The sequence below is a fragment of the Dipodomys spectabilis genome, unplaced genomic scaffold (assembly GCF_019054845.1).
Source record: "Dipodomys spectabilis isolate Male_0828 unplaced genomic scaffold, ASM1905484v1 ptg000046l, whole genome shotgun sequence".
Lineage (NCBI taxonomy): Eukaryota > Metazoa > Chordata > Mammalia > Rodentia > Heteromyidae > Dipodomys > Dipodomys spectabilis.
The window spans coordinates 7,573,190-7,588,632 of record NW_024870723.1 but is presented as its reverse complement, the minus strand read 5'-3'; the positions used below and the strand labels follow the sequence as shown (position 1 = coordinate 7,588,632).

The 15,443-nt window shown below is 40.7% G+C and overlaps 1 protein-coding gene across 1 annotated transcript; it reads right to left on the bottom strand.

Annotated features, from left to right (window-relative positions):
- Positions 1 to 13,317: 13,317 nt before the first annotated feature.
- LOC122107137 (olfactory receptor 1J4-like) lies at positions 13,318 to 14,259 on the bottom strand. Its single transcript, XM_042678750.1, has one exon. It carries the CDS (start codon positions 14,257 to 14,259, stop codon positions 13,318 to 13,320), a length of 942 nt encoding a protein of 313 aa, XP_042534684.1.
- Between the last annotated feature and the right edge of the window lie 1,184 nt (positions 14,260 to 15,443).

The following is a 15,443-nucleotide window of genomic DNA, read 5'->3' as shown; positions in this document are numbered from 1 at the left end:
CCTTTTTATTTCTTTCTCTTGGCTTATTGCTTTGGCCAGTATTCTGGTGATATACTGAATAAGAGTAAAGAGAGTTTCTTGATCCTGATTTTAGAGAAAATGGACTCCATTTTCCACCATTTAATATAATGTTGACTGTACATTTGTCTTATATAGATTGTGTTATGTTGAGATACAATTCCTTTACTCCTAGCTTATCCACAGTTTTTATTGTAAAAGATATTGAATTCTGTTACAGGCTTTTTCTATGTCAACTGAGGCAATCATGTGATACTTGTTCCTTATTCTGTCTATGTACTCTATTGTGTTTATTGAATTACAAACGTTGAACCAACTACACAAACATCTAGTGATGCCAAATTGAGCATGGCACATGTTATTTTTTATTAGTTGATGAATTTGGTTAGCAAGTGAGGTTTTCTTCACATCTATGCTAATCAAATAAATTGATCTATTTTTTTTTTTACTTTCATCCTTGTTCTCTTTTGAAGCTTTCTGTATTCTTTCCTTGTTCTCCGTATTTACTATTTCAACTTTCTGGTTCTTTTCTGGCCAGGTCTGTTAAGTTTTCTAAAAGCCCCCTGTACTTCAATAGATTTCTCTTTTCCTTTGGAAGTTGTCTGCTGTTATTCATTGAATACATATCCTATTCCTAGAGACATCGTCTCTTCTTCATCAGTGCCTATAAAATGGAAATTTGTTCTTCTTAGTGGAATCTTACTAAAGTTTCTGAAAATTTTTTTCTGTTTTCTTCTTTTTTATTATATTGGTTCTGCCTTCAAGCCCTGAAATTCTGACTTCCTTATCTATTCTGCTAGCAAGTCTTTCCACTTTATTATTTTTAATATTAAGGTGTTGCCCAAAGGGGTTACTGTTTTATAAGTCAAATGATTAGCACACTTCTTTTTGGACAATGTCACCCTGCCTTTGCTTTCTCCCAGTTTCCCTCTCCCATCCCTGCCCACAAGTTGCATAGTTCATTTTCTATATAGTGTCTACTGAGTATCATGACTGCATTTGTTCACCCTTCCTCCCTCCATTTCTGCACTGCCCACTCTACCTCAAAAGACAGATAAAAGAACAAACAATACAAAGCAAAAAGGCAAACAAACAAACAAGCAAAAACAATATCAGCTTCGTCACCACCAACAACAAAACCCATATTTCCATTTCCTGGAATTCATTTAAATAAATAGTATTTTAAATGTTAAGAGTCATTGCGCCTTTGAGTTCCTATCCTAAAAAATATTTTCTGTTAGTCTTACTGTTTCCACTTTATTTTTATTTCTCAGCCTTCAGCTTGTTTTCCAGGCGGTATCTTTATTGAGAACCTCTATAATATCCTAAATTTACTTCTTTTTAATTTATCTGTGTTTGGGCTGGGAAGGTGGCTCAGTGGTAGAGTGCTTGCCTTGCATGCCTGAGGCCCTGGGTTCGATTCCTCAGCACCACATACGCAAAAAGACAAAAAGCCGGAAGTGGTGCTGTGGCTCAAGTGGGAGCGCTAGCCTTGAGCTGAAGAGCTGAGGGACAGCGCCCAGGCCCAGAGTTCAGGCCCCATGACCAGACCCCAAAAAAATAAATAAATAAAAAATAGTTTATCTGTGTTTCCTTTGATATCTTTTAACTGTTAACTGTTAACTCTTTTCTTTCAGCTCATTCAGCTGTATATTTTCTATACTTGAAATTTATTTAGCTCTTAATCTGTGTTCTCATTGGATTTCTTTTCTTTGCTTGCATTCTCTTTTTGTTTATGTAGCTGCTTATAGATACCCATTTTCATTTTATTGGATATTCTTACTACCAGTCCCTTGAGCTCAGTATGTAAGGTTTCTTTCACTTTGCTGACATTTTGGCTTATTTGTATAATTGTTGATTTCTAAAGGTGTTGTATTTCTCTTCTTTGTCATTTTTTTATATTTTTATACTGATTTTTTGCTCATTTGAAAACTCATTGAAGTTTTGGCTTTTAGTTGTCTGAATTCTTCTGGGGATCTTCTCTATATTCTCACTCAACTGGGTATTAGCTGGGAGAATGAACTGCTTCTCATTACTGGTTTAGGGATGCATCTCTTTTCCAATTCAAAATAATAAAACATTTACATATAGGTAGATACTATTGATGGCTCTATCTGCACAATCACTCATGCTGTGCTGGGAGTTGGATTTATGTGTGTGTGTGTGTTATGCAACAGGGATTAGAACTAAAGCTATTAAGAGTAGAAAAGGTGAGAGAAGAACTATCTAGGAAGGGAGATATGATTTGAAGGGAAATTTGCAGGGAACTCTGAAGCTAAGCTGTGAGACCTGGAAAAGGTTTGAGAGGTTGCAACGCCACCTTGACAATATTTGGAATTCTGAGAATTGGAGATGGAAGGGTTAAAACAGACAGCTCTAGAGTGGGTTAAGAGGCTGGAATGCTACCCCTTTCCTTAGTGCTGGACTTTGAAAGCTAGATAAAGTGAAGCACATGTTTGGATTTTGCTTGTATTGCAGTCTTCGCTCTCAAAATTATAAGGGAGCTAGTAGTTTGTTAAGTAGCCAAACCCTGTTCCAAGGTGATCATCATAACAATACAGTTTGATAGATTTGTTTTCTGTACATATCTATGGTAACTTTCCCTGCAGGAACTCAAATAAATACACTTACTGGTGGGAGCTTGGGGGTTCAAGAGCAGGTGAGCCTCGGGCTCCCTGGTCCCCAGTTCTTCTCTCTTTTTATGCCTTTTTCTCGTTTCTTCAGCTCCAGAGTCCCATCACCCTGCCTCACATTGTGGTTAGCAACAGAATTGGGATGTGATGGGTGCAGGTATCCAATATACTCCTGTGTAGGTATATATTTCAGTTGCGGTAGAGGGAAGTGGTGATGTTAGAAATTGCAAATGTGTAAAAAAGATAGAAATTACAGGGTGAAGGAAGGGGGAGTGGAAAAATTTACCAGTGAAACAAAATAAGGGAGAAAGGAAAGAAAAAGAGAAACAAGGCAAATGAGTAAAGAAAGAGTACTTAAATAACTATAAAATAAATAAATCCCTAGATAGTTTTCTGTCCTAGGTGAGAAGAAGTTTGTTGTCAGCTGAGCTCTGTCATCAGAATAGATCCATACTTCAGTCTCGGATCCCACTAGATTGAACAGAAGTAGTTCCTCTAGTCAGGTGGGGGGAGGGGCAGGTGAAGGAAAGGGGAGGGGGGTGGGAGGGCGGGAGAGCACACTCTGCCTCTTTTGAAAATCAAGTCCTTGCCTTGCTCAGGTTGTGTTTCCTGGCAGTGTCCCAAACAAATTGTTTAAACAGGGATACAGGTGGACCCATTGCAACAATGAGATGTACAAGATGTTACGTGGAAAAAACGAACTTTACAACTTTGGCGAGGGGGTGGGATGGGGGAGCAGGGATGGGAAGGGGAAACAAAGGAGGAGGCAACAATGCTTGATAAGAAATGTACTCATTACCTTGCACATGTAATTGTTACCCCTCTGTACAGTATTTTCACAATAAAAACTTATTAATAATAAAAAAGATAAAATGCAGGAAGTCTCTAAGCTTCTCTTTGAAGGAAGAAGTAACTGTTTCAACAGTCCAACTTCCCTCCCCCCAATGTGGGCTGACTAATGAGGTAATGCCTCTCAGTGGTACTACCTGTCACAATGGAAATCCTCGGATCTAAGACCTTCTGGGTCAACACAGATAGGTGTCCTGGGGAGAGGAGTCAAATATAGAAGAGTTCATCAGCACTTACTTTTCTCTGGGAGTGTGAGAAATTGCTATACCACTGTACAAAACACTCACCCACCACAGAGTGAGGAGTTTGTTACCTGTCACGGAGCCACATGTTCTGCTGTTCTTCCTTTTATTTTGAGCTACAGTGATGCCCTCAGCTGCCTGCAGCCTCCAGCACCACTATACCCAGCTATCAGTTGAGAATGGGTCCTAATAAACTTTTATGCCTGGGCTAGTCTCAAACTTTGATCCTCCAGATACCAGCCTCTCAGGTACCTAGGATTATTATAGGTGTGATTTATCAGTGCCCATCTCTGCTCTCTTTCTTGCTGGGATTTAAAAAAAATGTGTTTTAAGCCTTTGAAAAAATATATCCCTTGTCTCTAACACACATAAAAGTCTAAGAGAATCTCTGTCTCTGCCTCTCTCTCCTCTCTCTCTCTCTCTCTCTCTCTCTCTCTCTCTCTCTCTCTCTCTCTCTCTCTCTCTCTCTCTCTCTCCCTCTCTTTCTCTTTCTCTCTCTCTGAGTCCAATCTCAAGCTTGCTAGGCTAGCACTCTACCAGATGAACTATGTCCCTAGGCATTTTTCCTCCTATCCTTTGCTTTGTTTTGTTTTCCAGATCGAGTCGTGGGCTAACTTTGCCCATGCTGGCTTCAGATTTTGATCCTGCTACCTTCATTTTCCAAGTGAGTGGTTCTGTAGGAATACGTCACCATGCTATACTTATTTTTCAGATAAAGTCTTGCTAACTTTTTCTCCATCATGGCTTTAAAATACAGTACTCTTGTTTCTGCTTACACAATTGTAAAATAGGAAATGTATTCAATACCTTGCTCATGTAACTGTAACCCCTCTGTACAGCATTTTTACAATAAAATATGTACAAAAAATAAAGTAAATATAAGGAAAAGTGAAAATAGGTGCCTATAGATGGGGGAAGATCCTGTTTGTAATTATTAGTTAACACAAGGCCAACATTAGACTGTCTTGGTTATTGCTTCCTGAATCATCTAGCTTTCAACTTCTGAACTTTGTCATTACTATTTGCTCTCATTGCTTCTCTGTCTTGTAGGCTTTAATGTTTTTATTAAAGATTATTTACTTTTGGTAGAATTTGGTAGAAAGAGTAAAATTTTAGATGCCTGAGATTACTACAACATCTTGAAGTTGAAGTGTGAGTATTCTTTAAGAAAGATATGCCCAATACTATTAAATGGTCGGTAGAAGTGGCCATTAGAAACTTTGAAATTTCTTTAGAGGAAGAACTTAAGATGCAGGAAGGTGGCTCAGTGGTAGAGGGCTTGCCTTGCATTCATGAGGCCCTGGGTTTGATTCCTCAGCACCACATAAGCAGAAAAATCTGGAAGTGGTGCTGTGGCTCAAGTGGTAGGGTGCTAGCCTTGAGTTGAAGAGCTGAGGGACAGCACCCAGGCCCAGAGTTCAGGCTACATGACCGGCAAAAAAAAAAAAAAGAGCATATAGAAAAAAGAGCATATAAAGACAGAAATGTATTTCAAGGAGACAGAAGATGTATTTGCATATAAAGTATATATTTTTAATGACAAAATGTAGTTACAGATCAATACCAATATCAGATCATTTTAATGCTATTACCTAACATAGAGGAAGAGATAAAACATCTGAATCTTGGGCTGTGATGTTGGCTCAGTGGTAGAGTTCTTGCCTCACATGCATGAGGCCCTGGGTTCGATTCCTCAGTACCACATAAACAGAGAAAAAGCTGGAAGTGGTGCTGCGGCTCAAGTGGTAGCGCGCTAGCCTTGAGCTGAAGAACTGAGGGACAGCGCACAGGCCCAGAGTTCAGGCCCACGATGGTCAAAAAAAAAAAAATCTGAATCTTAAAATGAATCAGTGGTTTGCTAATCTGATCTGTTATAATAGAGACATAGGTAAAAACTGGTCAATTAAGTGTGTTGGCACTAACAAGGTTCCAGGGAACTCTTTCCCCTGACTCTGTCTGTAGATAATCCAAAGTGGTTTTGGTCTGATGATCCGTTCCTTGTTTTTTAGTCTATCAGTTCAGGCTTCAAAATATTCATCTAAAGTACCTAAACATTTCCAAAGACCTGGATTAGGTGAGATCAGAAACCTAATTTCTCTGAGTCATCTCAGATAGTAAGTACAAATACCCCTCTGTGTGGTCCTTCCTGTTCTGACTGATGAATGCAACTCTGACTGCTCCGGGCTCTTGTTCTGATGTCACCTCGCCTTGTCTTTGTCAGTTCTGTGTTTGTTTATTAGGGCGTCTCATTTGGAATCCTAATCTTCTCTCCCTTCTTTCATTTTCCTTGCACTGTATTTCTTAATTTCATAGCAATCTGATTTTGTTTCTGACTGTTTGCCATTTGTCTTTACTCTTCTGGATTCTGAGCCCTAATTCCAGTGAAGCTCATCAGGAAAATTGTCAGGAAGAATCACCTCTTTCCCACCCTAACTAAAGACATTTGTGTTGCCTTATCTATTAAAAAAAAAAGAGTATAAAGAGAAAAACAGATCCACACAGTTGCCAGTAGGTAGGTCCTAACTCGGAGATGTCGCTACATTATGTTGAAGCCAGGTCTTATTAGTTGACTGACACAATAGATGATCAGGTAGGGAGGTAAGTGAAGGGTCTTTAGCATCTTGCATGGGAGAGGGGGAGAATGTCCTAAAGTCCAAAAGCAAGTTGTTACAAAGATCGACAGAGTTTCCTGAGGCCACAGACAGCATGAAGGATGAGAAACCCCATGGAGGAATGGAAAGGCCAATTTACAGGCAAGATATACTGGCACAGAATACAGGAGTAGGATACATAAAGGACAGAGGTAAATGTGTGCTTATGACAGAGAGCTTTGAACTTTCTTTTGAAGGGAGAGATTTGGAGAATTTTCTAACTTTAACTCTTTGGTACCAAAGACCTCAATAGCAATAGCCTAATGAAGGCAATATATGCTGACATTCTTAATGAGAAATACTACTCTTCCCTAAAATAGCTTACAGCCCCTTTGAGAGTCTTAACAGAAAGCAAAGGACTTCATTGCTGAAAACAGAGTTCGCAAGTCCGAAAAGCATCCAATTCGCTGCTAATCTGTACCCTCTTATTTTGATGACCTGCAAAATCCTACTTTTAAGAAAGCTTGTGATGGGCATTCTTACTGTAATGTTATAAATCACAGGACTCCAATCTTTGTGAAGCATCACAGGACCCATCATGAACTGGAGTAGGAAAGATAATAACTTACTTTGTGGCTCCTTGAAAACTCTCCAAAAAGTGATATGTTTCTGAGATGTGTGTTATTTTATTTACTTTGTAATTTAAAGGTAAGCCAGTATATAATAGTTCTTCATGTTCCTCTTTTTGGAGTTTGAAGCATCAATTTCACAATATGGAGCAATACTTCAGTTTGTCTATTGACCTGGAAGTGTTTTTCTCTTTAGGCACAAATTCTGATTAGTGAAAAATAGAACGCAAGTTGATTTAATGGGCAGGGCACTGGTCCTTGACACCCTAATTTTCAGACCATATCTTCGTCTCAGGCAGAGCAAAAACTTATTCACCATTTCATTTATTTGAACCTTGGCTAATGTATCCGTGAATCAAAGAGAAGTGCTAGTATAAATAAATCTAAACCAATGCTTCTTAATCCCAATTGTGAGTCAAATTACCAAAGGAGGATGTATTTTTTGTTTTCACTAAAAGGTTTCAAGACTGTTTGCTAGAAAATTTAAATTTCTTTGATGTGACTTGAGGGAGGAGATTCTATATTTTCTATAAAGACAATTAATTTTGATAAACTAATTGTCTATAAAATAACACCCGGGAATGTTGGCCAGGTGATCTTGTAGGTTCTATCTAATTATTGAATTTCATTATTATTCTACAAAACATAAGGACAGAAGGGAGGAATAACAGGTGGCACTAAAGATGCTAAGCTAGGAATCACAAGGAATTGAATAGGAGGTGATCGTTAAAAAGTTACTTTAGTGTATTGATGAGAAGTGTAGCATCTGCAGGCCAGTGCTAAGCGTTTGAACAATGTATCAAATGTTTGCAAGCTATGAGTCTCTGTAAAAATTACCCAGCTTGAGCTCAGAGTTATTATAGGCAATAAGAATAATCTCCACAAGGTCATGTGTTGCAGGACTAAAGGAGAGACTGTGCACGAATGCTTTGTGGTATAGCTAGTGGCTAATGAATGTTAGCTCAAGGGTAAGTAACTCAAGTGCCCTTCAGTTAAAAAATGAGGTTTATCTAATTAAAATGAGGTTTATTATGAAGGGTTTTTTTCGTTGAAAGAAATAGTGTGTGTATATGCTTTGGAACTATCTCCTCCCAAATGAATGAGTTAGTTCACCTCAGACTACTCATGAATATACTATATTATAACAATGGAATTGATACAGAGCTGGGAGTCCTATGGCCTCATGATACCACGGATGAACATTCCTGGAACCTCAATGGAAGAGTGTTCACTGTACAAAAGATTGATTAGATTGAGGGGGATAGAGGGAAAACAGAAGGTTCCTGAAAAGAAGGAGGAAGCAGGGTTAAACTGCAAGGAAAAACAGGATTAGGACCCTTGCATCTTTAAGGGATATCCGGGAGTTGGAAATTCAGGAGCCAGCGCATGTGGCTGGACAATCAATCCAGTCTCCTGTCTTCTACCTCTCCAGATGCCCCAGAGTCGTGGAAAATGGGTCCAGTGCTCTGAATTTGCTCTCCGAAGAATCTCAGTTGCCAGAGCAATAGCAACTATTCTTTGGGGTTTTTCTGAGTGTGTATCTTGTCACCTTGAGCGGGAATGTGCTCACCGTCCTGGCCATCGGCTCTGACCCTTACCTCCAAACACCCATGTACTTCTTTGTGGCCAACCTGTCCTTAGTGGACCTGGGTTGGATTTCGTCCACAGTTACCAAGATGCTGGTGAAATGTACAGTCTCAGCATGACAGCATCTCCTATACCAGCTGCTTTACATGAATGTATTCCTCCCTGATGTTCGGGGGATCTGGACACCTTCCTCCTGGCTGTCATGGCATATGATGGCTAGGTGGCCATTTGCCACCCTCTCCACTCCTCTACAGCCAGGAGCCCCCCAGGTGTGTGTCCCGCTGCTTGCATTGTGTTGGGCTGACTCACACGCTCCTCGTGGCTCAGCTCTCCCTCTGCACGGTGGGGGAAGGTGCTCGCTTTTTCTGTGACATAGCTCCTGTCCTGCAGCTGTCGTGTTCTGACACTCACATCAACGAGATGGTGGGGTTTTTTGCCATGGGAGGCACAGTGCTCATGGTCCCCTTCGCATGCATTGTCCGCTCCTACATCCTCATTGTGTCTGCTGTCCTGAGGGCCCCCAACCCTGGTGGGGTACCTAAGGCCTTCTCCACCCGCCGCTCCCACCTCTGTGCTTGTCCATGTTTTATGGCACGCTCTTTAGTGCCTACCTGTGCTGTCTATCTGTCGCCTCTGCTGAAAAGGACATTATTACAGCAGTAATATATGCAGCGCTGAACCTGTTTATCTATAGCCTAAGGAACAAGGACATGAAAGGGGCCCTAATGAGGCTCTTCAGTCACAGCAGAGATTTTTCCTCTTAGATATAGAAACAGCAATAGTGAATGAAAAGGCACTGTCCTGGAATCTGTCAAATGGACTTCGGTTTAGGGTTCTGGTACTCAACAGTTATAAGCCTGTCTTTAGTCACTTAACCTATCTGAACTTTTGTTTTCTTGTCTAAAAAGCAGAGATAATATTTTCCTTTGTATCATTCCTTCTGTCTTTCCTTGAGATCACTTCTCCCCCTCTCCCTCTCTCCTTCTCCCCACCCCACCTCTCTCTCAGGCTGGTCCTGGAGCTTGAACTCACGGCCCAGGCACTGTCCCTAAGTTTCTTTTTGCTCAAGGCCAGCACTGTACCACTTGAGCCACAGTTCCACTTCCTTTCAGCTTTGGATGCTCTATTGGAGATAAGAGTCTCACAGAGTTTCCTGCCCCAGGTAGCTTCAAACCATGTTCCTCCTCAGCTCTCAACCTCCTGAGTAGGTAGAGTTACAGGCATGAGCTACTGGTGCCTGGCTTTTTTTTTTCTCTTGATCTCTGTCGCTGTCTGTACTTCTTTCTTACTTTTTTATTTGGAGACAAGGTCCCACTACTTAGCCCAGGTTGTCCAAGAACTTGTGATCCTCCCACTTCAGCATCTTGAGAGATGTGATTATAGATATATGCCACCACACCCAGTTCAATAGTTCAATAGTGTACAAGTTTTGTTCCGTTATATTAATATTTTTCCTCTATTGACTATGAGCCCCTAAAGTCCCTGAGTTACTGGCCTTTAATTTGATTAATTGCTTTTTTTTATTTTGTTTTGTTTTGGGGGGGAGCAGGGCCTTGCTTTGTCAACCCAGGCCGGCCATGAGCTCATTTTTCTCCAGCTTCTGGATTCCAAGTGTTGGGATTTTCCACCTGTTCAGATGACCTATAATTTTCATCTGCCTTTTGTACGGAGAGAAAAACTCCCTCTGTTTCTCATGATCATCTTTTTCAGGAAATGGTTCATGTTTCAGAGTTCGAAGTCCTCTGAGGACACAGTTAGCGGGCCTGAGAGAGGCTGAGATGTGTGATGACCACATACAGCCTCACTCTGTTCCCACAGCCTGTATCTCCTCTGGCATCACAGACAGCCGCTCAGGATGCCTCAGTCAGCCCCACCTGCAGTGGGGAAAAAAAATGGTGTTTTTTCCTAGGAGTCCTACTGGCTTCTGGCTCCATTGCTATTCTCAGAGACTCTCCATCTACACATTGTGCAGTACATGTCAGAATGCTTTTTAAATGGATTTGTCATGTCTCACTCTCTGTAGTAGATGTTGCTGAGTACCCATTTTGGCTTTCCCTATGTAACTCGGAGGCAGTTAGGAGTTGAGTCAGCTTCTAAGGCTTACCAGGGGTCACTGTTGCCTATCACTATTCAACATTCTAACACCCAGCCAAAGTAGTTAGATCATAGTCAAAGTTCCATTTGTAGTCCTCCCTCCATGCATTCCATTATGTTTATCTCTGATCCCCAATAAGGTCACATAACACAAAAGAAGGACAGTGGGATGTTTTATTTATTTATTTACTCATTCATTCACATACTGCTTTTTGCACTCAGGGACTGGAACTTGCTAGACAAACACCCTACCACTCCAGACATGCCTCCTGCCCTTTGCTTTAATTATTTTTCAGATAGAGTCTTGCAATTTCTGCCCATGCTGGCCTCAGATCGTAACCCTCCTGTACTTACGCCTCTGGTATAAACAGAATTACAGGCAGAAGCCACCACACATTTAAATAATATATATTAGCATTCAGATTGCTTATAAATCTTTGTACCTTGATGGTTTAGTGTGACTTTATTTGGGATCAGAGGTAGGTAATGAACGTCTTCTTGGCCCCTTGCCTCTTCAGGATATTCTAGCTCCTCTTCCTTAGAGTCCTTTTTGAAAAAGCAGGTGACCTTCAACTTGCTTCTTCTCTTTCCTAAAATTGTTAAATTTACAGCTGTCCGGCCATCCATCCTGTTCTTAAGTATCTGCCTTCAGGGCCAGAAATAAAAACATACCTTCTTCCTGCTTCCCACCAATCATCAAGATCAGTCTAGTGGACCTTCAATGCCATGATGATCACTCAGACACACATCAGCTGTTACCTGGATTTACAACACACTTCCAACTGAATTCCCTGACTTGAGTCTCTCAACTGAGAGACTATCTCCCAACTATCTCTTGCATTGAGAATCATTACCCGAGAAATCAGTTCTCAAACACAAGTCCAATCTTTCCCATTTTCTCCTAAAGAATGACACCAAGTCACTTGTAGGGAAAATTCTAAACTGCTAACATATTATTCCTATACAATGTAATCCTTGACTCTTTACCTAGATTAATTTTGTTCATGTTTTCTTGATTCATATATACTTGTACTTGGAAAACACCTAATTCTTTTTACTTGCTAGAAATATTTTTATTTTGAGGTAGGTGCCAGTTGCTTATGTCTATAATTCCAGCTATTGGAGAGGTAGAGATTGGGAGGGTCATAGTTTGAGGCCAGACTAGATAAAGGTTAGTAAGACCTTATTTTAACCAATAGACAAGTGTAGGCATGTGCCTAATACCCTAGTTATAAGGGAAGCATAAATAGGAGGAAGGAGGTTCAGGCATAAACATGAGACTTTGTCCCTAAAATAACCAAAGCAAAAAGGGTTGGGGCATAACTCAGTAGTAAAGTGCTTACCTACAAAGCATGGGGCACTGAATTCAATCTCCAGTACCACCAAAGACAGACAGACGGGGCGGGGAGGGGAGAATATAAGCAGGGCCTCACTAAAATATTTCCAAGATGTTTATCTCAATTCTATTTGGTGAGATTAATGGTGTTTTTCCCCTGTCCTGGGGCTTGAACTAAGGGACTGAGTGTTGTCCCTGAGCTTCTTTTGCTCAAGTCTAGTGCTTTTCCACTTGAGCCATAACACCATTTCTGGCTTTTTCTGAGTAGTTTATTGGAGATAAGTCTCACAGAAGTCCTACCCAAGCTAGCTTTGAACCTCAATCCTCAGATCTCATCCTGCTGAGCAGCTGGGACTACAGGTGTGAGCCACTGATGCCCAGCTGCAGTGGGCCAACACCTAATTTTTACAATTTTTCCTGAATATAATATGCTATTTTAATGCTCTCTGTCCCTCCTGTCTAGACTGTCATGTGTCCTTTTGTGTATCAATCCTGATCATTGTTCCAAATGTAAAGAATCACTGTATAAAGCGATTTCTAGTTTTCCAGAAAGCTATATCTTCATTTGGAACAGTAGCTATGTCTAACTTTGGGCTACTATCAAATAAATATGTCATTTCTGCTATGTCTCAACCTAAAATAGGACTCTAAAATAGGAGGTAATAACAGTGCCTGCATGAGAGATAATACAATTAGGGCTTTTGACACACTGCTTGACACACAGTAACCATGCATAACAAGCACAATTATTTGTGGTGTTGTTATATTAAGGCACTTTTTTGTATGCTTACATGTCTTCAGTCCGTCTCTCTCAACATTCCTACATGAACACTTCTTTACTAGGAGATTGTGTCTTTTTTATTCCATGTATGATCAGGAGAGACTGCCTGGCATGAAGCAGGTACTGTGTTAGATAGCTACTGTGGGTTGGAGGTGAGGACAAGAAGTGCTATATCTTATAAATTTTGATTTCTACGAGCTTCCTATTTCAAGAGTAGTCTGTACCCAACATCTTTGCACAATTAATAAGAACAAATGTATTTCCGGGAAATTAAACCTCTATTAAGTATGCGATTACAAAATCTAATAGACTCATTAATCAAGATATATTACATCCATAAACTCCTCTGTACAACTACATAAAATGATGATGAACTAAAACAGTCTAATAGGCAAGAAAAATAACCAATGATGTGAACACACAATCACAATGTACCCAAAAGTTGTGCTGAAAATGGAGAATAAGCAAAACAAAACTGCAATTCACGGCATAACATACCAGCAGAGTGGTAGCCTTTAAATGAGAGTCCATGTGTTCATTATAAAAAGAAGAGAAGGTCATTGAGATGTGATTTTCACCCTGTTCATAAGCTTTTCCAGGGCCCTTTTCATGTCTCTGTTCCTCAGGCTATAAATGAAGGGGTTGAGCAATGGGGTGACTATCGTGTACATCACAGAAGCAACTATGTCTTTGACATGGGCGGCACCAGATGAGGGGATAAAATAAACTCCTATAATCGTGCCATAATATAAAGACACCACGGAGAGATGGGAGCCGCAGGTGGACAAGGCTTTCCAGATTCCTTTGGTGGATGGGATTTTCAGGATGGTGGCCCCAATGCATCCATAAGAGATCAAAGTACATAAGAGTGGGATAGTAATGACAGCCAATCCAACTGTGAAAATGACCAGCTCATTGAGGGAGGTGTCTGAACACGAGAGCTCAAGCAAGGCGGCAAGGTCACAGAAGAAATGGGGAATCATGTTGTCAGCACAAAAGGAGAGCCTGGCCAAGAGGAGGGTGTGAGACAAGGCACTGGCACAAGACAGGACCCAGGACACAGCTACCAGTAATGTGCACAGCTCCTCTTTCATGATAGTGGTGTAGTGCAGGGGGTGACAGATGGCCACATACCGGTCATACGCCATTGAAGTGAGGAGAAAATTGTCCATGTCGGTGAAAAGTATGAAAAAATACATCTGCGTTATGCATCCTGAGTAGGAGATGGATCGATCCTGAGTTTGCATGCTCCTCAGCATATTTGGAATAGTGACAGATGAAAAGGAGACGTCAGTGAAAGCCAAGTGGCTGAGGAAGAAGTACATGGGGGTGTGGAGGCGGGAGTCCAGCCTGATGAGCAGGATGATGAGCAGGTTCCCCAGCACGGTGGTCAGGTACATGACCAGGAATAGAGCAAAGAACATGCCTTGCTGTGCTGGCTGGATGGGGAGCCCCAGGAGGAGAAACTCCAATCCAGTGCTCTGGTTCTCCCCTGGCATTATCCTCTTCTTCCTGTTAAGCATTGAAAGACGTTGAAGAAGTCAGAAATAAACCAATGTGGATTTACAGTAGCCATATAAAATTAAAGCTCTTTCTGTTGGTGATTGTTGATTGTGTCTGTCTGCATTACCATATTCCTACAAGAAAAATCTTTTGAAGTGCATTGTATATAAAATCATTTACCAATAGAGATGAGATTTGGATGTGCAAGAGAATATAGCGCTCTCGTGTTTTTCACCATGTAGAGGAAGGACAATTGAGACAAAGTTATAATGTGCAGCCATCTGTAGTCAGTAGGGAAAAAGGGTTCGTGGTCTTAGCTTGTCTTAGCAGAGGTAAGGTGGGAAGCATATTAAAAGCATCCAGTTTCTATTCTCCTTCTGTGCTTTAAACAATAACATTATCTGTCTTTCCTCTGCCTGGCTTGTGTTTCCAGTGCGCCTCTGCTCATTTAAGCATATTGATGCTTCTCAGGTCGACCCTAAGGATAGAACCCTGTATCTGATGGCAGTGTGGTTTATTGAGAATCACATTGCAGTTAGGAACAGATTTGAATTCTGGAAACATCAGTTTATATTTGTGAGTTCTGGATCAACTACCTGGTCTGGGCCCCTGTTTCCTAAACTTGAGAAAAGACTATGACTCTGAGTTGTAAGAATATTCTGAATACTAATATAATAAAATTTAGGAAGCACAAATAACAAAAATTGGAAACAATATGTTGGTTTTAAACCCTCCAGTTCATGAGAACCATTTCTTCCTCATGACTGCAGAGGGCAGTCATGAGGAAGAAATAGCTCAAATGCACAGGCCACAAAGCTATTTCCTTATCAGATTAGAACTGGAATGAGCTCATTATCAGAGTCTGATCATATCCCACAAATTAGAGAATGATAACTCTGATGCTCCAGTGTTTTGAACTCCTCTCTCTCTTTTTCCATCTTCAGCTTTGCTTCAGAATCTAATGAGGAGTTGCAATATGAATGCTGCAGTAAGAAATGGACCGAACTATCTAGCTTGAAGTATCCTTCAAATGAACCTACAGGTAAAAGCATCAAAGCCTACTAAAAAGAAGGGGGTTGGAACTTCTAGGGAGAAATGTGAGAGAGGGCTGGTTAACACTACATATAGTAAACAAGCACACCTTCTGATGAATTAGGACTATCTGCTTGGATTAGGAATG